At 40.1% G+C, this 23283-nt stretch overlaps 1 protein-coding gene across 10 annotated transcripts in view; it reads right to left on the reverse strand.

The window, feature by feature from the left end:
- Positions 1-12141: 12141 nt before the first annotated feature.
- SH3KBP1 (SH3 domain containing kinase binding protein 1) overlaps positions 12142-23283 on the reverse strand; it is a 229201-nt gene continuing 218059 nt past the window's right edge. For 3 of the 10 annotated variants that reach the window (XM_054063893.1, XM_054063905.1, XM_054063916.1), the window contains 5 exons: positions 22105-22214; positions 20625-20750; positions 17954-18225; positions 16666-16729; positions 12146-14588 (listed from right to left, as the gene is read on the reverse strand). In XM_054063893.1, the coding sequence (XP_053919868.1) occupies positions 14547-14588; positions 16666-16729; positions 17954-18225; positions 20625-20750; positions 22105-22214 (614 nt within the window). In that variant the 3' untranslated portion in view covers positions 12146-14546. Of the gene's footprint in view, positions 14589-16665; positions 16730-17953; positions 18226-20624; positions 20751-22104; positions 22215-23283 lie in introns of all 10 variants that reach the window. The other 7 variants (XM_054063877.1, XM_054063926.1, XM_054063934.1 and 4 more) reach the window with 5 other exon arrangements.

Raw genomic sequence — 23283 nt, forward strand, 5'->3', positions numbered from 1 at the left:
ATCATAAGTTTGGATATTAGTTCATCCTTCAATTCCTTCTCCCTTAAAATCTCCTGCTGACAACGCAAAAAAAAAAAAAAAAGCAGCTCCTAGAAACTCCGTGGCAACTCCTGGCTGCTCTATAAGAACAAAAATCATAGAGTCATAGAATCATTGGGATTGGAAGGGACCTTAAAGATCATCCAGTTCCAACCCCCCGCCATGGGCAGGGACACCTCCCACTGGATCAGGCTGCCCAAGGAACCATCCAACCTGTCTTTGAATACCTCCAGGGATGGGGCAGCCACAACCTCTCTGGGCAACCTGTGCCAGTGTGTAACGACTCTCATAGTGAAGGAATTCTTCCTAATGTCTAATCTAAATCTGCCCCTCTCCAGTTTATACCCGTTGCCCCTACCTATCACCACAAGCCTTTGTGAACAGTCCCTCCCCAGCGTTCCTGTAGCCCCTTCAGGTACTGGAAAGTCGCTATAAGATCTCCTCGGAGCCTTCTCTTCTCCAGGCTGAACAAGCCCAACTCTCTCAGCCTGTCCTCGTATGAACGTGCTCCAGCCTTCCGATCATCCTCATAGCCCCTCCTCTGGACCCGTTCCAACAGTTTCGAATCCTTCTTATGCTGAGGATTCCAGAACTGGACACAATACTCTAGATGAGGTCTCACAAGAGAGCAATAGAGGGGCAGAATCACCTCCCTCAACCTGCTGGCTACGCTTCTTTTGATGCAGCGCAGGACATGGTTTGCCTTCTGGGCTGCGAGCACACATTGCCAGCTCGTGTTGAGCTGCTCATTGACCAGCACCCCCAAGTCCTTCTCTGCAGGGCAGCTCTCAATCACATCATCCCTTATCCTGTACTGAAATCACAGATTGCCCTGACCCAGGTGTAGGACCTTGCATTTTACCTTGTCGAACCCATGAGGTTCTCACAGGCCCACTTCTCCAGCCTGTAAATCATTCTGAGCATCCCATTTCTGATATGTTTTTCTTATTAGCCAAGCTGGCGATGGCAGCCTCGGCTTTGGTATGGCTGGTGGAAGAGTTGCCGATCTATGCAGCATGAGAAATTGAAAGGCAGGCTGTGTGTGGACAACCTGTATCTCAGCCTTGTACCCTGGCTGTCAAAAGGACACCAGTACACCCTACAGAGACCACTGCCAACCAGCGACTGAAGGAACACTGGAAAACTGCAGTTCTCAAGAAAATCTGATCTTGGAGTACTAAACCTGTCTGGAAAGCTTTCTCATCTCATTTTTTTTTCACTTACTGTGACAGAACAGGTTTTAAATAAACAACATCTTCACTTTATAATATAGCATGACTTCTTGTTGCTATCAGAGGTTAATATTTTTTTTGCCACATGCTGTCATACACAAAACCAACAAGGCAAGACTTACAGCACAGTGTTTTCCTCTTTAAGTGCCTGGAACCATGGTTTGGTGACCGTAATCGGAAACACAGTAGCTGGTCTTTCCAAGTAACACTTCAGTATGAGGACAGCAGAACGCTGTTCAGTGTTTGTGTTTGCTTAGTGTGTCACGGGGATTTTGAAGAGAATTTAAGAGGCAAACCTGTTTCTTATTTTAGAAAGTTTGGGGACAAATAAACAGTTGGATTTGGTCCACAGGCTGGGCACTGCTTCTTTTTTGACAGAAGCACCAGTACGTGAGGCTTTGGAGGAACGATATATCACGGCCACCAGAGATCCCACTCATTCCTGACAGCTTTCCTCTTTAGGCAAGAGCAAGCTTTTTTATATGACAACTCTTAGCTCTATTAGCTTTGATCCATTAATGCACTAATTAGCTGGTGTAACAGGAGAAAAATCTAAATCTGCATTTAGAGGATACTCAATGTGCACATTGAAGCCTTTGATCAAAAAGCATTAGCACACACACTTACGATCCTCCCCAGTACAAATCCTACTTTGTATTTTTTGCATTAGAAGAAAGTTTGGTTGAGCAGCTGGCATTAAAACATGAAATGAAAAATACGGTACTAAGCAATGTTAAGGAATTATTTGCACAAGAAGGTATCTGTCTTACTCAAGGACATTCTTGGGCTTTCAGCAACTAACATGCCAAAAACAAGTTCCAGTTTCGTGGGTTCGGAACCACAGATGTATAGTGTGGTGCTTTCTCTAATCATGAAAATTGTTGAAGTGTCAATTTCGAAAAAATATATAGGCTGGAATTGCTTAGTGGGATGCTGCTGAGACATAATAAATAAGCCTTTTCTGCCTTCTAGAGATTATCAAAATTGAGTCTGTTGTGGATCTAAGACATGTCTTTGGGTTTCATTTTGCAGTTTTTAACATTTGGTACCATTTTAAATTGCCTGCTGAGAGATCTGTCTCTTGGGCTTGAAACACAGCGGTAGTCTCTCTTAGTAGATACTTTATGTGAACATAGCTAGGAAAAGAAGGTTTTCCCATTTTCTTAATTACACTCACCTTCCAAACTCCTCACTATTCCTCAGGTGTTTGTCCTAACAAGCTGTTACATTCTGAATATCCGTTTTCAGCAGTCTAACCTGGTGCAATTTGTTCAGAGTTTGTATGCTTTTTATGGAGGCTAGAAACAGGGAGTATTTTTAAAGGAAGAAGCTTAATTTTATATACTGCAACTGAGTCTTCAGAAACTGTGGTTCGGTGCTGGTCTGCCTGATGTTTCCACTGAGCAACAGTATCTTCAGATCTTGCAAGTCACCTAAGTGAGAATAAATGAGAGATTCAGGTTTGGGGGTATTTGAACTGTTTCTGTACAAACCAAAAAATGTTAAATCTAAAAGAAAAAAGGTAGGTCATGCAACACACTTTCCTCTTTTGGAAACATGGTCCATTAACGAAGTTATAAAAAGAGCCACTCTGCCTTCAGAGTTGCCTATTCAGATATCCAGGCCAGAAATTAACATTAAGCTTTCATACATCTCTTCAAGATCTTTTGCCTTTGCACAGAACCCAGTCTAACAAAACCAAGCATAAAGCCAAGAAGTGAACATTTGGTCTTATACATTAACATAAATATGATGCTGCAGCTTTCTCGTGCAGCACTTTACACCTTTCGAATCCACTTAGTGCAGAATATTAATTACCACTTAGACACCAGGAGCAATAATAGCAATAAGTTCACTGCAATTCACAAAGACAGCAAGTGCTCCAAAGAAAATGGATGTCCTTGAAACTGCCTTCTTTTTTGCTTTTTTCCCCATTTCACAATTCCCTGAGCAGCAGCTGTTTCTCTAGACAGAACTGGGCTAATGGGGAGCGAGCCCTTCCTCTTTTTTCCTGGGGCTACAAACTTACAGTTCAAACTGTAAAGCTGAGCTGTAGATTTTTATGCAAAGTTTGAATCCACAGGCAGACATGCCAACTTTTCCCCTGACGCTAAAGCATACCTTAGCTTCCCCTCTTTTTTAAAAGAAAGCAAACATGTGAACCAGTGTCATAAGTATCAGACTACAATTTCACTGCACTCTAACAATCTTCAGCTATGATGAGGGCTTCTCCCATTTTACCCAGGTCAGGGAAAGCCAAGATCTCTTGGTTCAGGTAAGTACCAAGTAAACCAGAAGACAGCCAGGGCTGCCAGGAATCTGCAGATCTGAGCTGTTCCTCCAAAGTGTAAGTCTACCCCGCACCGTGCCCTGTCAGCATTTCCTGAAGACTGCCCACCAGTGCAGCATCCCAGGCATCTATCATACCTGGTGCAGGGATGATGCCATGGGCACTTGGCACAGACCAGCCTCATACACAGGCACATCCTCAGCCATGATCACATCTCCCTTCTGCCCTTGCATCAGAGGCAGAGAGCCCCTACCTGGGGCCAAGGGCAGCATCCTACACAGACTCCCCAAGAAGCAATGGCACGGCAACCTGCTGCTTTGCACAGACACACATCCAGAAAGACTGTATTCTGTATTCCAGGTGTGAGAATGTTTTCTGTATTGTGAAGAACAGACGCTAGGAAAAATATATTGTTGTCTGAATTCTTTTCTGGCAAGGCACTGTACCAGCCTTCCACAACATCACGCACTTTGTGATGTTTAATCTACTCGCAGCAAATACTTTGTTAATTGACATTTCAGTATTACTCTTGCTAGGGTGCTACCCCTCTTAATTTCATTCACAGTGAGCAGGTTTCCAGGTAACCATATACATACTGCTGTCATTTGGATGAGGAGGAAAATTGTTAATTTATTTTCTGAACATGAAAGTTTGGGTTTTTTTTTAAATTCAGACAAAAGATGTTTTCTTTTCCAAGGTCATTATGTAGACATTTTACTAGAGTTTAAATAAAATACTGTGAATTGCCCCTAAGAATTCTAATAAACTGCTTGGTTTTGTTCAAAAGTAAGATTCAAAATATTAAGTCTGTACAATAGAAGCTAAACAACACAGATAATTATGAAGCTTTTCTTCAAGAAAGAGGAGGCCTAAAAATGCTACAAGCTTTACAAGTTGACTTGCAGCAAAGCCTACTTGCTTTGCAAGGGGAAACTCAGGTGCCTCAGAGTGATGTGAAGTCAAAACACCTTGGCCACCAAGTCAACACTGGAACTGAGTTCAGAGATACTGGGGATTCCTCTTGCTTTTCTTTCACTAGAGAGTGTGAGGCCTCACAAACTCATTTAACCTACTAACAAAGAATGATGGCAAAGAGAATGACTGCTGGGTCAAAGAACATGAACTCCTGCGCAGCTTCCTATTCAGATCCACTGTTTTGCACAGAGAAGCATGTTACACACAGCATCTATTTGTCACCGCCCCTTGCAAAAGAATGGCAGTGACATCTTGTACGAAATACAAAGTTAGTCAGAGGGTAATGTTTCTCCCCCTTTCCTCTCCGCCTGCCTTGGAGAATGATTTTACACATACACTCTGTGTGCTCACAAGTATAGGGAGCAATATGTAATCAATTTTAAAACTGGCTTTGATTCCAAATCCCTCGTGTTCATTTTTCAGAACGTCTGGCACACTAATCAAAAGTCCTCACCTTTGGATTTTGAGTCATTACAAGGCAAATCTTTGTGAGTGTGAATGATTAAGGAGTACAGACTAGCAGAGAAGAAATTAGAACTTAATTAGAATGAGAAGCTTCTCAACAGCTTCCACAAAACTAGAATGTCACTTATAGATGACTGTGTGCTTTTGAAATAAAATCCCCCACCAACCCACCAGTAAATATAGTAGCAAAGATAAAAAAAAACCCCAACCTTTCCTCTATCAACACAGTAAGCTCATGCTTTCTGTATGTCTGATAGCTGGCATTATTTACATAATTTCTATCAGACGGCTAGATCAGATCAATTACTCAAGACTCAGGCACATGCATTTATAAAGTCTAGTTAAAAACTTTGTTCTGATTGAAGCACACGTGGCTCTCTGGCATTCCCCCCTCAATTCAGGAACTGCGGAGCAAACAGCCAGCTTAGAGCCAGGATCTCCAAAAAAGAATATGTAATCAATTAGTCAAACAGAAAACCACTTATCTCCAGTTTTCCACACATTTCAAATAATTTCTAGTTCATACTTCACATGGGAGAAAACCAAACCAGGCACCCATTCAGAAAGACCTCACTTAAACCCTGACATTTCTGAACCCTCACTAAGATGACTAATGAAAACCTCAAGAAAACCTAGGGAAAGGGAAAACTTTTGGCTTAGGACAATGGAGTCCTCAGCTGACTGTCTATATCATTCTAATTTTTAGTGTCCAAGTACTAGATATTAATATGTTAACAATATCAGCCCTACATTTCTTTACTCATACAGCACCTTAACATAATGAATATTTTCTTTTTCACAGTCCTACACCTAACAGATCATTCCTCGTGTTATCTCTCTCCCCAATTCAGCAGGTCCTAGGGATGAGAAATACACATTTCCTTGAAGAATAAGAAGCTACTTCAAGAGATCTGGTTTAAAATGTTTGCATGGGCAAAAGATTAAATATTCTTATCGAGCCTGATTATCGATTCCTGTTTTCAGTTTGATCAAAGTATCTTTGACTTCTTTATGTGTCATGGTTTGGAGCTTTAATTGCAGTTGTTCTCACATACTCTTTTAATACAAGACAAGATTCTCACTTTTGGCCTTTCTCAAGCTGTTTCTCACTGAAGAAATATTCATGATAAAGGCCACCTAGACTAGTCACTTTTATTCCAGTTAAACAGGCTCGTTCTGTCTACTGATTAATGAAAGCCTAGTGAAATTGGGACTGTGGGAGGGAACAAAACATGGTTATATACACATATTGTACAAACAATGGAGAGGACTGGAATACATGGTTCATTTTTATTCACATTTAGGAAATGTTTATATTGCTGTAGATGCCAGATACATGAGGATACACAGGGCTTAGAAGCTTAGCAAAAGCAAAGCTGTCAATGTTGCTTAAAAGCATTTTAATAAATTTGTAATTACAATGGGTTTGGTATTATCAGCTGGGACTTTGAAAAGTAAAGGAATCCTGAAGAGGCAAGAATTGCTCTGAAGTCACAAATAGAAAACCATCATCTGTTACATCCCTACTCACTTTTACAATAGGTACTGATGAAAACTTCATGTATTTAGGCAAATATGGAAATTTAGTACACCTTCAGTAAGAATCCTTAAATTGCACCCACATTTTCTTGTTAAACCAGTCAAGAAATTACAACATTTTTTAAATACTAGTTTGATATGTCAAGAAAGAAGTCTACTAATTTCCAAAACGGTTGTTTGGGGTTTTTTAGAAAAATAAAACTCAATAAGTGACTCACATTCATGAACTAACAGTGTGAAAAGTCATGGCAGAAGCAGGCAATCATCGATAGGGATGTAGCTAAAGTACCTAGAGTGAGGCAGAAAACAACGTTAGTCTTTCTCAAAACCTCTGGAAACTGTTACCTTGCTTGCATGATGCCTTTGCTTTGTAAGTAAGTGTGAGCTTTTTAGCATTGGGTCTGATTTTAATACTTGGGTTTGGCTTTGTGCAGTTTTCAGCACTTGTAGTGATGGGACCTGAATGTATATGTGCCGGTCTACAATTGGTCCTGAAGCTCTCCTGGTTACACAGTGAGATGAGATGCAATTCCAGACACTTAGTCTTCTCTGGTCTGTCATGTTGCATTACATTTATTCTTCACTAGAGCAGTGTCACATGCTTGAGGCTATTTAAGCCACTGCCAAATAACACGTCACTTCTGTACAGTTAGAAAATTTTACAGCCAGATGCATTGTCACTCAAATGCAGTCACTTTTCAGACATCTATCTGCCAGCATGATAGGAATCCTTCCAGAAAAATTTTATAATGCTGTAAGTGAGACCTTCAGCCCAACATTGTGTCAAATCACATTTCTGTCAAAGTACTGAAGAGTTTCTTGCTGCATTTTGTAGTGAAAAACAAGTTAAATAACAACTCACTTCCTGTTCAAATCCAAGACACTTAGAAAGCACAGAGCATTCCTGACCTTTTCACAGGAACCAATACGTGCTCTGCTAATAGCTTTGCAATAGAACCATCTACCTCTTCTGTTGATTTGGGAAATTCCAGGTAACAGCTGATCTTTGAAGAAAAGCCTGTTTAGTTAATGATAGCAGTAAGATTTCCAGAAGCAGTTGTAAAAGGTAACCTGTTACCTTGACAGTCTTGTTTTCTTTAAGTACAGTTGAAAAACTGTGAATGATTTCAGTATTGCTCTGGAACATTCTTAGCTATTCACACGGCAACAAAGAAGTGAAATATAAGGTTATCACTTTGGCACACACACGCATGTAGGACCAATGCCAGATATCCTTCTTATATATCCGAATGAGAAAATCAACAAGATGTAGATTTCCATACGGCATCCACACGCCACTGCGGCAAGGAACAATTTGTGGAGCGTTTGTTTTCTTTGTAACAGAAGCACAGCAACATCTCAGTCCAGCCTGGAAAGAGACACCAGCCAGAGCCTGCAAAAGGAAATCAGCTTACCTGAGCTGCAGCATCAGCACCTTCACATGGGCAGAGGTGGTGGGCTGCACGCTTAGGTGAGCAGCTCTTCCGTGTGTCTCAAGGGTGCTAGGACACACATTTCTAGAGCAGGAAAGTGTCAGATTCAAGACAAGAGGATGCTTAGAGTTTGAGATTGCTGCTATTTATAATTATGCAGGGTAAAGCTGAGGAAGCGTAAGGCCTGAGCCAGGGGACCTGAAAGATGAGTGAAAATGTAAATGGGAGAACTTTGGCTTACCCTAGACTTGCACACAGCTGGAGAGAGAGGTGCTGGTCCAGCTAGAGCATTAGTGACAGGTACCTGCTGCTCTGGTGACATCCGGGAGCTCTGAATCAGCCTTGTTGAAGTAACACATCTCAGTTAGTCAGTCCAATATTAAAGCTGATAGTCATTTCAGTAATGTGGCATCTTTCCTACGTTAAAGCTCCTCGAGCACAGTTGACTGAGCTACTGTTCTAAGGTGAACAGGTGCTTCAGGTTAGAGCATGAGAAATTTTCCTTTCACCTGCAGTGACACACACACCAGGCACAACTGCATAATCACAGCAGAGATATCCTAAACCACAGTTGAGAGATTTGCCATCCATTAATGATCTAGCTTTCTTTCTCCAGCCAACACTACATTTGCTGTGATCACAACATTTATGTCCTGTTTCCTCCTGTGTTGTGCTTTTATTGGCTAAATGGCTGCATCTGTGCTTCAGTGAGGCTCAGTAAATTTGGCTCTTTGAATCCAGAGTAACCAAATTATCTAGCAGCAGCAATTTCCATGCAGGTGCACATACTTTTCTACTTATCCTCTTTCAGCTGTTGTTCTCTATTTTGGTGCTTTGTGCTGGGAGAAAGAGCATGGTACATGGACTGTGTGAACTCTGCTACCTCCTGCACTGGTTGTGTCCTTCACAAAGAGAACCATCCCCAGGAGGGGTTGAACCCAAGTGGCAGGTCATCCTGTAGCAAGGACAGTTGCCCAGCTTAATTCTCATTTCCTCTAATGAGAGCCTGAGGAGCGCTCTCACAAAATTCCAAACTTTTTGTTGTTGTGCTGTGCTCCAAAGAGTGGAAAGACAACCTGAAGGGTACCTTTCCGTAAGCCCACTTGCCAGCTGGGATGAAGCATGCAGGGAAGAGCTTGTTGTACTGAGGAAAATCATCTCCCACAGCACATGAAAATGCTATGTTTGGATCTAATGAAGTAAAGGGGTTTTACCAGATAAAGTTTTGAAAATAAATGGTTCTTTAATGTCCTGATATTCAAAATTGTTTGTGAAGCTTGCTCATTCTTATGTAAATTGCTTTCTTATCGTAATTTTCAAGTTTTCTCCACGAGAAACAGCCTATTACAATTTATAAGATTGTATTGATAAAAGCCAATTATGTTTTCCTCTGACTATCAGCTGCATTCTCCCATATAAGAAAGGAAGATCAGAAAGTTCAAAACCTACTTATCTGTGAGGCTGAGAGGGATTGATAGGTTCATTCTCCCTATCTCAATCTTCGTAATGCGTCAGAACAATTATTTTTTTTAGAGATTTGTTTAGAATTATAGTTAATTAACTTGCTAAAGCACGCTAACATAGCACTCCAGTTTGTAACAACTTCAGAAGAATTAATTTACTTGTTAAATTTTTCATCCTACAGTACTAACACATTTTAAAATATGCCTAAATTACTAATACTTCTTTAAAAAAAAAAAAAAAGTGAAAAAGCATTAAGCCATTTTTGTTAGTTTAGCTGTTTGCACTCCAGACCTCACAGTGTCTAATACTGGAACTGTGAGCACTGAAAGGGAAACTCAGCTGCATTGCTGTTTCAAGAAAAACCTGACTGTGGCAACACAAAGAAAGTCTCTCAACCATCTATTCCTGAGGCTGCCAGTGGTTTTCACAAGCTACCTGTGAAAAGTTTGTGCCTGCACAGGATTGGAAATAGTATCAATTAAAAAAGCCAGAACCAAATAGTGTGTAGAGTGGGTCTCACAACCCTCATTCCATAAGTAGGAAGCAGAAGGGAGGGTGATCTGGAGCACCAGGTTGGTGGGTGCTGTGGCCCCTCATCCCCAGCAGCACACACAGCACCACAGCTTTCTGCCAGTATCTGAAAAGTGACTTTTGCTTCTGTAGCTGCTCTGTTCCAGGCTGGGAAGAGCTGGCGTGCCCTCACCTTTAGGGCTGATGACCTAAGGAAGTTGGTTTCTTTCCAAAGGCAGGGAATGACAGGAGCAGAGGGGATGTGGTGGGAGGGCGGGAGAAGGGAAGCAGCTGCAGGAAGCAGGGGCGAATGGTGCGGGGCGCAGCCACCAGCTGCTGGTTCCTAGGCCAGCTCAAGAGGCAGCTGAGGCCAAAGGTGCCAAGAGAAATCTAATTTCTGGCTGAAGGGTATTAATAACCATGGATACAAGGACCCAGTGTTTAGTGTGGGGACTTCAGCTCCACCCCCTCTGGCTCTTTTTAACCTAAGGATTGCCCTGAACAGAAGTCAATGCTTCGAGCACCCTATCCTTGGCAAAGCCTACAGAAAAAGCAGTTGCCCAGCAGCACCGCCACCACTACACTGCCCAGTTGCAGAGTGTTTGGTTATTTCTACTTTTAAGCAGTATTCCTGCCTGGCTGTCCAACCACAGCCTGCCTGTGTGAAAGGCATCTTCTCTCTAACCAGCTTTCATGCTTCCCTCATCAATGTTTCTCTGTCCTGCTTCCAGCCCCAGGGTCCTTTCTCTAGAGGACAAGCAGACACTAGAGACCTCACACTCCTTCCCAGCCTTGCAATGCAGCTGACCGGCCGTTTCCACAGGCTGGAGGGAGTGCTGCACATCCCTCCTACCCCAGCTGAACCCTTTTGGCAGCTGGGTATTTTTGGGAGACACAAAGGGCAGTGCCTCTACCCACAGCCTCTCCTTGCTCCCAAGGCAGGCCCACAGGAGCACGAAAGCCCCAAATCAAGGCTAAAAGCATGACAGCTGTCAGCACAGTTATAACCACAATATGGCATGGCCGAGGAATTCACAGGAATACCAGACAACTTCACGCCACGCTGGCCCTGCAGCAGCAAATGTATTTTTGTGCCTGCACAGAGTCCACACACAGGGCACGGTGTGGAGGAGCTGGCAGCGCTTGCACAGGATCCAACTCCACGAGATCATAGAATCAAAGAATAATTTAGGTTGGAAGGGACCTTAAAGATCATCCAGCTCCAACCCCTCTGCCATGGGCAGGGATATCCCACCAGACCAGGCTGCCCAAGTCTCCATCCAACCTGGCCTTGAACACCCCCAGGGATGGGGCAGCCACAGCTTCCCTGGGCAAAGAGTCAAATAATTTAGTAACTTCAGCAGAACACGAATTTCTGTAGGTGTTTTACAATGCTCTCACCTTGCTTTGACAGGTGCAAATTTCCGTGCTGGCTGTCACAGAATACATCACTCCTATGAGCATTTCACACAGAAAGCAGCTCACAAAATTTACTGGGCAGCTGGCTATCACACCCCTAGAAACAAGAAATTCTTGCATATGATTGTATTCAATGCTCTGACCTGTTAGCATAACAACATTCATCTAACCTTTTTTGCTTATTTACAAATGGATCAGTTAAAACTAGATATTGGGAAATATTACTTCGCTGGAAGGGTTGTGAGCATCGGAACAGGCTGCCCAGGGAAGTGGTTGAGCCACCATCCCTGGAGGTATTTAAAAGGTGTGGAGATATGGCACTTGAGGACATGGTTTAGTGGTGGAACTGGCAGTGTTCAGCTTACGGTTGGACTCGATAATCTTAAAGATCTTTTCCAACCTAAGTGAATCTGTGATTCCGCAAGTATTTATCATCTTATTTCTGTGTAGAGCTTGTAAAAATGCTAAGTATTGTGACTTCACATTAAGAAATACTAGTTCCTTTTAGAGATGAAAAGAAGATCATAGAACTGTTTTCTTGATAACCTAGATGTTTTCCAGTCAAGAATTTGAATATCACCTAAAGAGATGAGCCTGATGTTTCACACCTGACTTCTACATGTAAAAAGAAGTCTGCCACTAGACTGGTGTGTTTACATTAATGAAAAGTAATTTACACAACTTTTCATACAACAATATTTAATCATTCTCACATCAAAATCACTTTGTAGCTCACCAGCATCTTCTGTTTTTCTTTAAATACAAACCCAAACATTTTTAAAAGCAGCATAATTTAGGTCTTCTTTAGAAAAGGAAAATCCATGTGTTATGTGAAATACTTTCTATTATTATAATGAAACGCTACAAGAAGAGCTTGTATTTCTACAAACTCTCTTCTCCGAAAATAATCAATTTTCAAAGCATTTGCACAAAAAGTTATTTAACTTTCTTTTACAAAGCATGATATGTTGGACTTCCAACTTAGACTTATAAAATAACAAGTTATCACCTCAACAGGATTAAAAAAAAAAAAACAAAGGGAAAAAAAGAATGTAATCTGATATAAGGAAACTCTGTTTCATTTCCAAAAACTGGAACATTTCGGAGATGTCTCTTATATTTCTGAGATAGACCTCAGGAATGAATATTTTATTTACCACTGTTTATCTCTTTCCAGGGATGCATAGGAAGCCAGACCTGTTCATTTCTGGAAACATGTTGCAAATACATGACTACAAACCCAAACAGAATTCTTATTCCTCATCTCTCATTTCATCCTTTTCTCCTAATTCTGCTACTCACCTCTCAGAAAACATGGAAGTAACCTAGAAATGCTGGAAAGCCATAGTGGGACTATTGGTCTTCGTACAAAAATATTTTGATGCAGTTATTTAGAAATGTTAAATAAGAGCATTTCAGTGATAAAATATTTTATTAGTGCTTCTCTTTGAATACATCGAGCAATGTATTGGGACTTCAAAAAACATTCTCAAGTTTCAGTCTCCCGTCTTTCAGTCTTGGACACCACTCTTACTATAGAAGCAGATGCTACGGTAATCATCCCCAGGTTCTGTATTGTCAGTCGAGACTCATAAAGGAAGACTGGGATATGGTGAATGTGTACTTTGTATATCTGTGAATATCATAAAGACTACGGGAACTCTGCCAACCATGTGTGAACGTGACCAGCCAACTGAACACTACGTCTCACCCAGCTCCTGGCAAGCAGGGTGGTTAGCTGTGATACAGGATATGCTGGCTGGAGCCAGCTCTAGCATTCGATGAGATGACAAAATAGATCCTTTGTGTGGGTTTTCTGTCGCTCCAAAGCATCACCAATATCACTCACCCACTCACTTCATGCTATGCAAAAATATCTGTTATTTAAACGCTTTTTATAAACTCAGAGATTGCTGTCAAGGTATGAGATACTCTAAGAACACTCAAAATCACAAACAGAAAAACAGAGACCTTATTTTGAAAGGATAAAAGCAAACAGAGAAACTGGAAGAAATGAAGTAAGCATCACATTCAATAAAATGATGAAAAGGAAGTCCTGCTGCAAAACCAGTATTAAACTGTATCAGTCTATAAGTGTACAACATAATGCAGCAAACAATACCACATAAACAGCAGATGAAACAATGTCACACGATAGAGAACATTGTGCATGAAATAATACAACATTTTATTCATGTTTTATAGATTATTTTTATTTATTTTTGCTTTAATAATGCATATTCTGTTCACTCTGTGCAAAATTGGGGACAGGCGGGAGTTTAAATCATCTAATGAAAATCAAGCGGAGATGAACATTCAAGTTGAGGGAGAGGCCTATCAAAACCAGGAAAGCTAAAAAGCCACAGCTGCTCAAGACAAAGCTGCTCTCAGCTGCGCCCTTTAGTCCTGCCACCTTGCACAAACCTGGCTCTACTGACTGAGCAGCTGGACACTGGGAAGGTGACCTCTGTCGGACACCAGGGACAGGAGTCATTGTGGTAGCTACATTAGGGAGACCTGGCTTGCAACCGGCTCCAGTCAGTGTGTGGCAAAGAAAGGCACAAATCATTGCAAAGACCAGATTTCTGTTGGTTTGTCTCCTTCTTGTAAATACATTACTATACATGGCATGTTTAAATTGTCAGGGATTTGGGGACATAAAATTGCATATTTAACAGAACTTAAAATCATAACAAAATGTAGGCTGTATCTTGAAGCAAAAACAATCCCTCCAGGCCCAACAGTAACATTCACTCCTGGCTATATGCGGTACAAACATTTTAAAATCTGTGACAAAAGACAATTAAAACCCAAAAGGCAAAATCATAAAGCTTGTAAACAGATAATCTGAAATACACTTTATTTATGGAAAAATATCATCAAAATAGTACCACTATGGACTAAACTGCCTGAGTTTTCATTTCACCTAGGATCTCAAAGTGGAGAGCCTTTAGCACAAGATCAATTTCAGTCACAACCAGTGCTGCACAGCACTGCTTCAGGTGGAAATCTCCTCATTGTTGGCATTTTTGTTGTGCTATCAAAAACTGTTGTGCTAATCCTTCAAATAAAGGGATGTTGAGGCAATTCTTAAATCATTTGGCACAAAGTTATTTTGGCTGGGGCATAAATTTGAGTCTCAGTCATGAAGAATAATGCAACATTCCACCTATCAAGTATTCATTTTGATTGAAGAGCTTTCTTTATGTCATTAACTTCCATCTGGAAACAAAACAAAACAAAATTTGTGATGAAATTAGATGCTTTAATAAACTGAGGCACGGTTGGTGCTGCTTGAAAAGCACATCTTCCACCTTGCCCACAGGTGTTGAGTACAGGTTTTATATGACTCTTATTTCCACAGATTTCACAAATCGATGTGACCTCTCAGCTGCACAAGATGACCACTCACAGCTTCCTCCCCTCAGAACTTGACAAGTATAGTCATTGAATGTACCACAAGATCTTTCAAACTCTTTAAATTACAACTTTTACAAGCAGCACAGTTCGCTGCCAGGAATTACTTGCAGAATGAGCGCTGTGCCCATGCACCAGCTGCTGCACTTACACCCGATACAATTAAACTCAACTGCTGACTATGAGCTCTGATAGCTAAGGAGCAAAACTTATCGTCTCTTGTGTTGCAGGGATGGTGTTTGCCTCCTATGCCCATCAAGCCTGTGTCCGGGCATCTTAGGGGCTCTGATAATACGTACAGCTGTGTGGTAAGAGGATGTGGCTGAAACCATCATCAGCGCTAGTTGTGGGCTTGGCCTCTCTTTCCAGACACTGGAAACCCTGAGGCAGCCCTATTAGATTTATTCAAAAACCCACAGTGCTCAAGAGCACCATCATCAAGGCAGTCTTTTTAATACATTAAAGATTAAGATTAAAGATTTTTAATACATTAAGATTATCAGCACTCATAAACTAATTCAATTTTTGTATGTTGAACTCTCATCTTCTTCATATAAAGCCAAGAATGCCACCTTAGCAGCGTATGAACATTTACCGGTATAAGCAAGATTTAAACCGGAGTCAAAGCATTCAGCTATAAGATCAGTGCAGGTCTCTGTATGACAATGTAAAGCCACTCTTGGAGGTAGAATCCAGACCTCTCAATAGTATGGCCTGTTAGACTAAATCAATAACCACTATTAAAAACGTCCACTGATTTTATCTGAATAAATTTCAATTTTAGCTGAACATGAATTGTGTGTTACTAGAAGCCATACTCCTGTGTTGTTGCACACATAAAGCCCTTTAAGCAGCCCTGGAGCGTAGACATTGATGGTCCTCAGTTCTGCCACCCTTTACCACGTTCCCAAGCACTTTCACGAGCAGCAATAGTCCAGTGAAATTAACATTTGGTTTTCTATCCCCAGTACAAAGTACAGTTGACCTATACCATAAAAATATAGAATATAGTCAACACTAAACCACTTATCAAGTACGTAGGATAGGATAGAATTATTTGAGTTGCAAGGGACCTACAATGATGATGTAGTGCAACGGCCTGACCAAACCAGGACTGAACAAGTTAAAGCATGGTATTAAAGGCATTGTCCAAATCATTCTCTAAAACCCAGAAAATCAGTGTCAACATCATTCCATATTGAAGCAGCACAGTCAGTGATCCCAGAAAAAGCTCAGCTCCATGACTCTCAACACAAGCAGGGCAGTGTGCTCCTTGGCAAATGACTAAGCCAGCATGACAACATCTACAGGTATATGACAACATCTAGATATAAGGTACTATACAAACTAGAGTAGCAGTAATTGGGCTCACAATCAGAGCACTTTCTTTTAAATTGCTTAGGATGTGTTAGTAAGGACAACCTGAGTACAGTTGGTAAAGCAGACATAAAAATCTTGCTATATATTCCAAGCATATCAGCACTAAGAGAAGCTTACCACAAAATACAAAGCTCTGAGAGAGAGCAAAGCATTTAAAAAGACATAATTTCATTTGTGACAAAATCAAACCATTAAAACCAAGACAAAAAAATCACAGTTTGATGTTATATTGTGTTTAGGTTGTTTTGTTTTTCTTTTTTTAATTTGTCTACTTGTGATGATAAATTTTTAGATAATTATGAAGCTTTTCAATAAGAAACCAGTACTGCAATATATATGACACAGACTGGCAACACTGTGAAGGGAGTAGGTATATCCCTTTCAGAAATGTTAGTAGTTTTTGATACACTGGAATCTAAGTATCTTAGCAGTTTTATGTCCCATACTTGAGTCTAAATCAAACCGTTCAATACTTCCATAACATTATAAATGATTTAAGTACCTGCAATCGTAGACGGATCTTCTTTTCTTCATCCAACTCAGACAATAACTGTTTAATCTCTTTTCTGTTAAAAGAATACCAAAAAAAGTTCGGAATGGAAACCATCAAATTAGTAAAATATAAAAGTTCACCTCTTGCAGATATATTTTCCTTGCTTCGCTACTTACCTTTTTTCCTCTAAAAAACTAATTAATATCAGTACACTCTTGTAAACTATATGCTATACTACAGGGAAGTAAGACTCTCTAAAGAGGACAGTATCCTCCACATCTTCAACTTCATTTATGAGACTTAAGATCCCAAATACAGATTTGCTGTCATCCTTCTTTGCCAGGAAGGGGAACATAGCTATGAGGAGCAGACAAATTTTCATGTTCCCACTAAGTGATCTCACTTTCAGACAAAACACAGTAGGTGGGATCAGCCCTTTAGAGAAGGGCCAGGGAGACCAGGGGAGTAGGGGCCAGCCTAAAAGGTGGAGCAGTGGGGCTCACCAGATAGATCCGCCTTGAAATATTATCCCCCCACACCATCCTCTCCCAAACACCCTGCCCACCTCCCTTTTGCCACATTCTCTGTATGAGAGAATGCTTTCCCTTTTTTTTTTCCTTTTCCTGCCTGGACTACACACAACTGACAATGTAAATGAAGGTTTAGCATCCAAAACTTCAAATATTCTCAGGAACAGCAAAAGCTACATACCAGCCCCAATTTCTTCTAAGAAATGAGCAGCTTAAAGAAAATAAAGATGCCCAACACTAAAACAGTAACAAGGTTCAGTCATAAACACAAAGGTCTTCAAATGGCCTAATCACAATTCAGTTACTTCTTTTGTGATAGGACTTTTCTGGGAAAATGCGTATCAGTCAAATAACAAATTGATTTAATAATTTTGGGAACTTGTAGTAATTTGTACCACAACCAGAACAAATGTACCCCTTATTAAGATCAATGCATATAAATCCCTAAATAGTTATTGGCAAATTAAACAACACAAGAGTCTTATTAACTACTTGTAGCTTGTAACTTAACTTTTTCAACACCCTATAAACACCTGCTTATGTCATAACACAGGAAAAAAAAGCTGTTACAGATAGATAGTGCCAGTCTTTTTTTCTGAGCTTCTCACACCTGAATGTGTTCTGTCAGGGAAGTAAATTAAAATCACTCAGAAACACAAAGGGAAAACGTGTAGAGTAACATACATGAAGGCAAGCTCAAGAAGAAACCACCACCACCATGCATGAACAGATGCATCCCACCTACAGTTGTGATATGCAGTACTTACTTTTGCTGGTCTTTCATGGTTTCAATGATGGTTCTTAGCTCTTTAATTTGTGTTCTCAGCTCCTCCAGGGCAGTTTGACCTTGGCTTAAATGCTCAGTCTTTGGCTTTCCTTCAGTAACAAACAGGGATGGGGAATTTGACCTGTGGCCTGTTGTTCCCATAGCAATCGAGTGAAATCCAGGTGATAGTGAAGGGGATAGTGATGGTTGTACATTACTGCCGCTAGCCAAACCTCCTGGTTTTGGAGGCAAGGAAGTTTTATTATCAGACACCTGCACAAAAAGAATAAGATTTAACGTCTGGAGAAAGTTTTATGAAAATTACACCTCTATCAAACATTACGTATTTTGCTGCTCTTCAGCAATGTTGAAAGTCCATCATCAAGTATGGACAGTTTTGGCCAAAGCATGATAAATATAATAATTAGTCATTATCTTCGTACAGGTATACAAGAGAGGGTCTAGTTGGGATGCAGAAGATCAGACAGCTTTAGCAAGACTTTCCACACCTGCTACAACCAGTCAGCAACAAGTGCTCCCAAGAGCCCAGACCTAGCAATGAAATGAACCAGAGAAAGATGCTCAGTGTTTCTTTCAGAAGTTTGTGAGAACATATCTACACCCATGGATATCTCCTGCAGAGCAAAAAACTACACGGCCAAGAATACAAGTTGTATGCTTTTACAGATTAAATTTACGATCGTCAACGAAGGGACGATCTCCATTGAAGGGATCTTCAACATCCAAGAGTTTTGAAAAATTATGTGTTACACGTTGCCCTTAGCATGATGAAAATAGTAAAATATTCCTTAAGTTTGTGTGTTGGTATGATATAAAAACAAAACCCCAGGACTTCAAAATGGTAATGTATTAATAAGAAATAAACGTATTGTACTGTCCTCTGTTCACTGAAGCTTTATTGAATCCCAATAACTACCAATGGCTCTTGATTCTTCCAGGAACTTGAGAAAAAAGCATGAACCTATTTACGCTGGAGCCACGTGGCTAGCTCAGAAGGATCCCACGCTTCTTGAATTGCAATCCAGTGCTCTACTTATTGGAGAAGGTATAGAAAATCTGAAGTCCACCCACCATACATGACCAGCTGCTTCACTGATTTCACAGAATAGTGTACAAGTGGAGTTATTGTAATGGCAAGCGAAGTGAGCCTTAATTATTTATCATATTGTTTTTGAGGAACGCTAACATGTGCATTATAAAACAGCTACCAGGAACATAAGAAAATCTGATTTGACCAAGAGTAAGAAAAAGCAGTACACAACCCTCCAATGCTGCCTTTGGAAAAGAGATGCTGAAGTCGAATGGCAAATAGGGTAAGATACTGAGGAAAAAATGCTATGGAGATGGAACGAAACATTGTAAGTGAGAACTTGGAGGCGGTGGCGATGGCATTAGCTGGACAAAGTAACAGAGACAGAAGTCAGAGGTCAGATGAAAATTAGAAGAAAGTGTAATGGAGAAGGAAGAGCAGGATCCACCAAGTTCTGCAGAAAGCAGTCTTTCCCACTACATGAGTATAATCAAGCACAGAACTTGTCCTGCGCAAGCACCACATGAGAAAACTGTTTTGCAGAAAAAGCAGCGTGACCATAGAAATAAAAATGGCATTCTAATCACAAAAAAGCTGAATCGCTCCAGTTGAATGTTTGACTTCATGACCTTAATAATATTATTTTAACACTTTATATATATGTGTATGCATGTGTGATTAATGTGTATGTATAAAGACAGCTTTCATGGATAATAATTCTTATATTAGATGCAAGTTTCCTTTGGACTGAAATGAGATGTGAAGCTAAGTTCAAACCTGGAGCAAGTAAGCAAGGCAGAACAGTTCATCCACACTGAACACCCTGTTCCAGAGCTTAACTGGCTATCAAACATTAAAGCCTTAAGCAGCTACCTTCTGACAGCAGTCATCTGGTTTTACAGGAACAACATCTACATCCTTGGCATACCAGCATATAGTTTACGAATGTTTGCCAACGAGCATTCCTTATTGCAAGTACTCCCAGAAGAGGGAGCTATATAGCAAAACATTATCCTTAATCACAGAAGTGCATGACTTCATCTTTTAAATATTCCTGTTATACTATTAGAATATAATATTTGTATTATTAAATGTATCCTTATGTACTAAAAAACAGCTCCAACCTCTAAATCGTGATCGGCATACTCATAATATTTGATTATCCCATAGTTTTCTACCACTATAAAATGAATACAATTATACCAGTATAAAAAGTGATTATACTTGCAGATTTAAACTCACATACTATTGGGGTGGGTCAAAGAGTTGTATTTTCTCTGCTCACAGACTCTTTTGACATAAACTTAACTAACAGCTGCAAGAAAGGGCCTTTGTTTCTAAAATCTATTTCCCCAGCTTCTCCAATTCCGTGAAATGTATTTACACTAGAAGGATTTTTTCGCAGTATGGTTATGGAGACATTTTAACTGTGCAATTCATGTTAGACTTGCATTTCAACCATAGAACAATCTTTTAGTAACCCTTATCATTTTAAGCTTCTATAAAAGACCAGTTACCAGGTGATTGTCGAATTAAGTTTTAGAAATAAATTTTTGAATACTGTTTTCAAAAATGAAGATGGATAGGATAAGGTTAAATAGAGATATTCCAATTAACTTACTTGTGATATTGTAACAGTTCTTGATTTCCTTGACATTTCAATATTTTTGTGTGTAATGGAAACATGTTCCTCTCTCTCTTCTTCAGGACTTGGTGAGTCAAAGAAATCAGGGCTTGAAAGGGATGACTATGCAGACAAACATACACATCCCAAGAGAGTTAAAAAATGCAGGTATTTTCATTGTACAATAATTTTAAAAAGGAAAAAAATAACAGGATTTATGTGAATATTTTTATTTTCTTGCTATCACTTTCAAAGCAACAATACTTAAAAATACTCAAAAATACTTAAAACCAGGACTCTCCCTCACCCCCTTTTCAAGGCTAGAATACTTTCAAAGCTTTTATGAAATGAGAGTTGAGAATTGAATTCAACATTAATGTACATCTCTGCATTGTATTATATCATAAGATGAAAGGACCTTCCTGTTTGCAAGAAGAACTGTACTTCATTTGGCTAGGACACAGAGCACTGTGCTGTGAGGATGCCAGCTCTGAGACCCAGGCAGCTCTGCCATGGCTTTGTTCAGTGCAGGTCTCACTCTGCTGCTCTTCAGAGGATCTGTGCTGCTGCCTGTGCACACTACTGGCACTGCAGGGATGCCTTCTGCACGACCTTTTTGTAAAGGTCCAGCAGGGAAGGTTCTTTCCACCCCTTGTTCCTTTCCCCATAGATCTGACAGGAGAAGAAAGACTATTAACTCGTCTTCTATGTTTCTATATTTATATACAGAGTCACTTTTGAAAGCTTTCTTCTTTTCATTCCTGTTTGTTTCACAAAAATAATTTTTGCTTCCCTTCAATTTGTTTTTCTTCAGCAACATGAACACAGGTAACCACCAGTAGTTGCTCTCATGCCTGTATTCCAGAATGCAAAACCACATGGAAACAAAAAGATCGCAAATCCCAAAGTAAAAAGACACTGAGAAACTAAGAAGTGGTTTCCAAAGTGTGGTTTATGAGACCAACTTATCTAAAGATACAAATGAGAGACTGAAATTGAAATCGCCCTTATAATTACAATTGTGAGCTTAACAGGAAGAAAGATACGATGGCTCAAGGAGAGCTGTTGAAGGCTGAAACAGTCTGTTTGTCCTCACAAACTGATAAATACCATAGAGAAACCAAGAGAAATGCTTCTTTTGGGAAACATTTTCAAAATCCTTAATACTTAATCACAAACTAGTTTATTACAAAGATTTTTATAAAGGAATTTTCTGGCATCAGTCATGGTTGGCAAGGAATACTTGGCAGCTCTCAAATAAGAGGGTACAAATCTTACAAGGGAGGGGATGTTTTAAACATCAGAATTCAAAACACTGGCAGCCTTTTGACACCAATATTCCTGTGCTGCAACTCTGTGCCTTACTGTACGTGTGAAGGAATGGCTGCGTAAATGTAGTAAAACCACAAGGGAACAAATAGGAGGGGGGGAATGAGAAAAAAAAAGTCATTTCAGAACAAAAGGAAAATTAACTTACAGACGTGAGAGACTGGGAGGGTGGTCGCCTGCCAGTAGCTTTTGGTCTGGTTGTAGTTGGATGATTAAGCTTCTCAGCAATTGGTATTACAGAGTCAAAACCTTCCAAGTCTTAAAAATAAAACAGAATTGATTTGCTTTTCTGGCAATTGTCCTTAAAGGAAAAGAATCACATTTTTTTTCTAATTTCAAAGAAATCAAATCCCATTTTCTCCATTGTGTCACAGTATTCTGCACACGTTTAGCAGAACGTGGTACTAAAAAAACCTGCAAGTCAAGAGCAGATGTAATCCAGTCACCCTTGCCAAACACAATTACCCTTCCATCTCAAACACAATAAAGCTGAGGGAGAATGTGTAGGGGAGTCTTTGGCTTTGTTTTCAACATAGTGAAAGTTAAATGACAACATAGTTCCTATGGCATGGAACAAACAGTTTCAAATTTTCCACCTTGCTATTAAAAAGGTTAGTAATTTTGCCTCCTAAATAACTGGAGACATACGTCAGTGCACACATTGTCTCAAGAACTGTACTGTCAGCACTGCATCTGCAGCAGTTTCTTAGGGGAGCACAAAATAAGAATGATTGAGATGGAAGTGATCTGCAGGTTCCTTGACACCTGCAGCTGGAGGCAGCACAGTTTCCAGAAGCTATAGGTGAAATAAATGTCTCCTTCCAGTAATCCAGGTGTTACGGTAAGTAAAACCTCCAAAAGGCTCCTCCTGAAGCTGTACAGAGCCCATGAAAAACAGGTCTGCTCAAATGTAGTATTGATTGTCTTCATGATTAGTGAAATGCACTGGGGATATGTTTACTGAAGCCAGCCATGTGGTAGCATGTTTACATGAAAGAATGATGTGAAGGCTGAAGGAATACCACAGCTCGTGATTACATGTCTGAATTAAATGGCTGAAGACCATTCATCTGTTTTTATGGGTTATATCAGTTTCAGTCACCTCGATTTAAAAATGCTCTACTGCACACGTTAAGCAGAAATTAGTCAGAAAACATACAGGAGGTACAAGACAAGATAAACTAAAATTCTGTAAAATTACTCTCAGACATGAATCAAATACTGGACTAATCTTCATTATTCAGAAACTATTTTTCATTGCACACATTTAGGAAGAAATAGCTATTAAGCTAACAGTTGTATATACTGGGCATTTCATTATCTAAAC

Source organism: Cuculus canorus, chromosome 1, assembly GCF_017976375.1.
Source record: "Cuculus canorus isolate bCucCan1 chromosome 1, bCucCan1.pri, whole genome shotgun sequence".
Classification (NCBI taxonomy): Eukaryota; Metazoa; Chordata; class Aves; order Cuculiformes; family Cuculidae; genus Cuculus; species Cuculus canorus.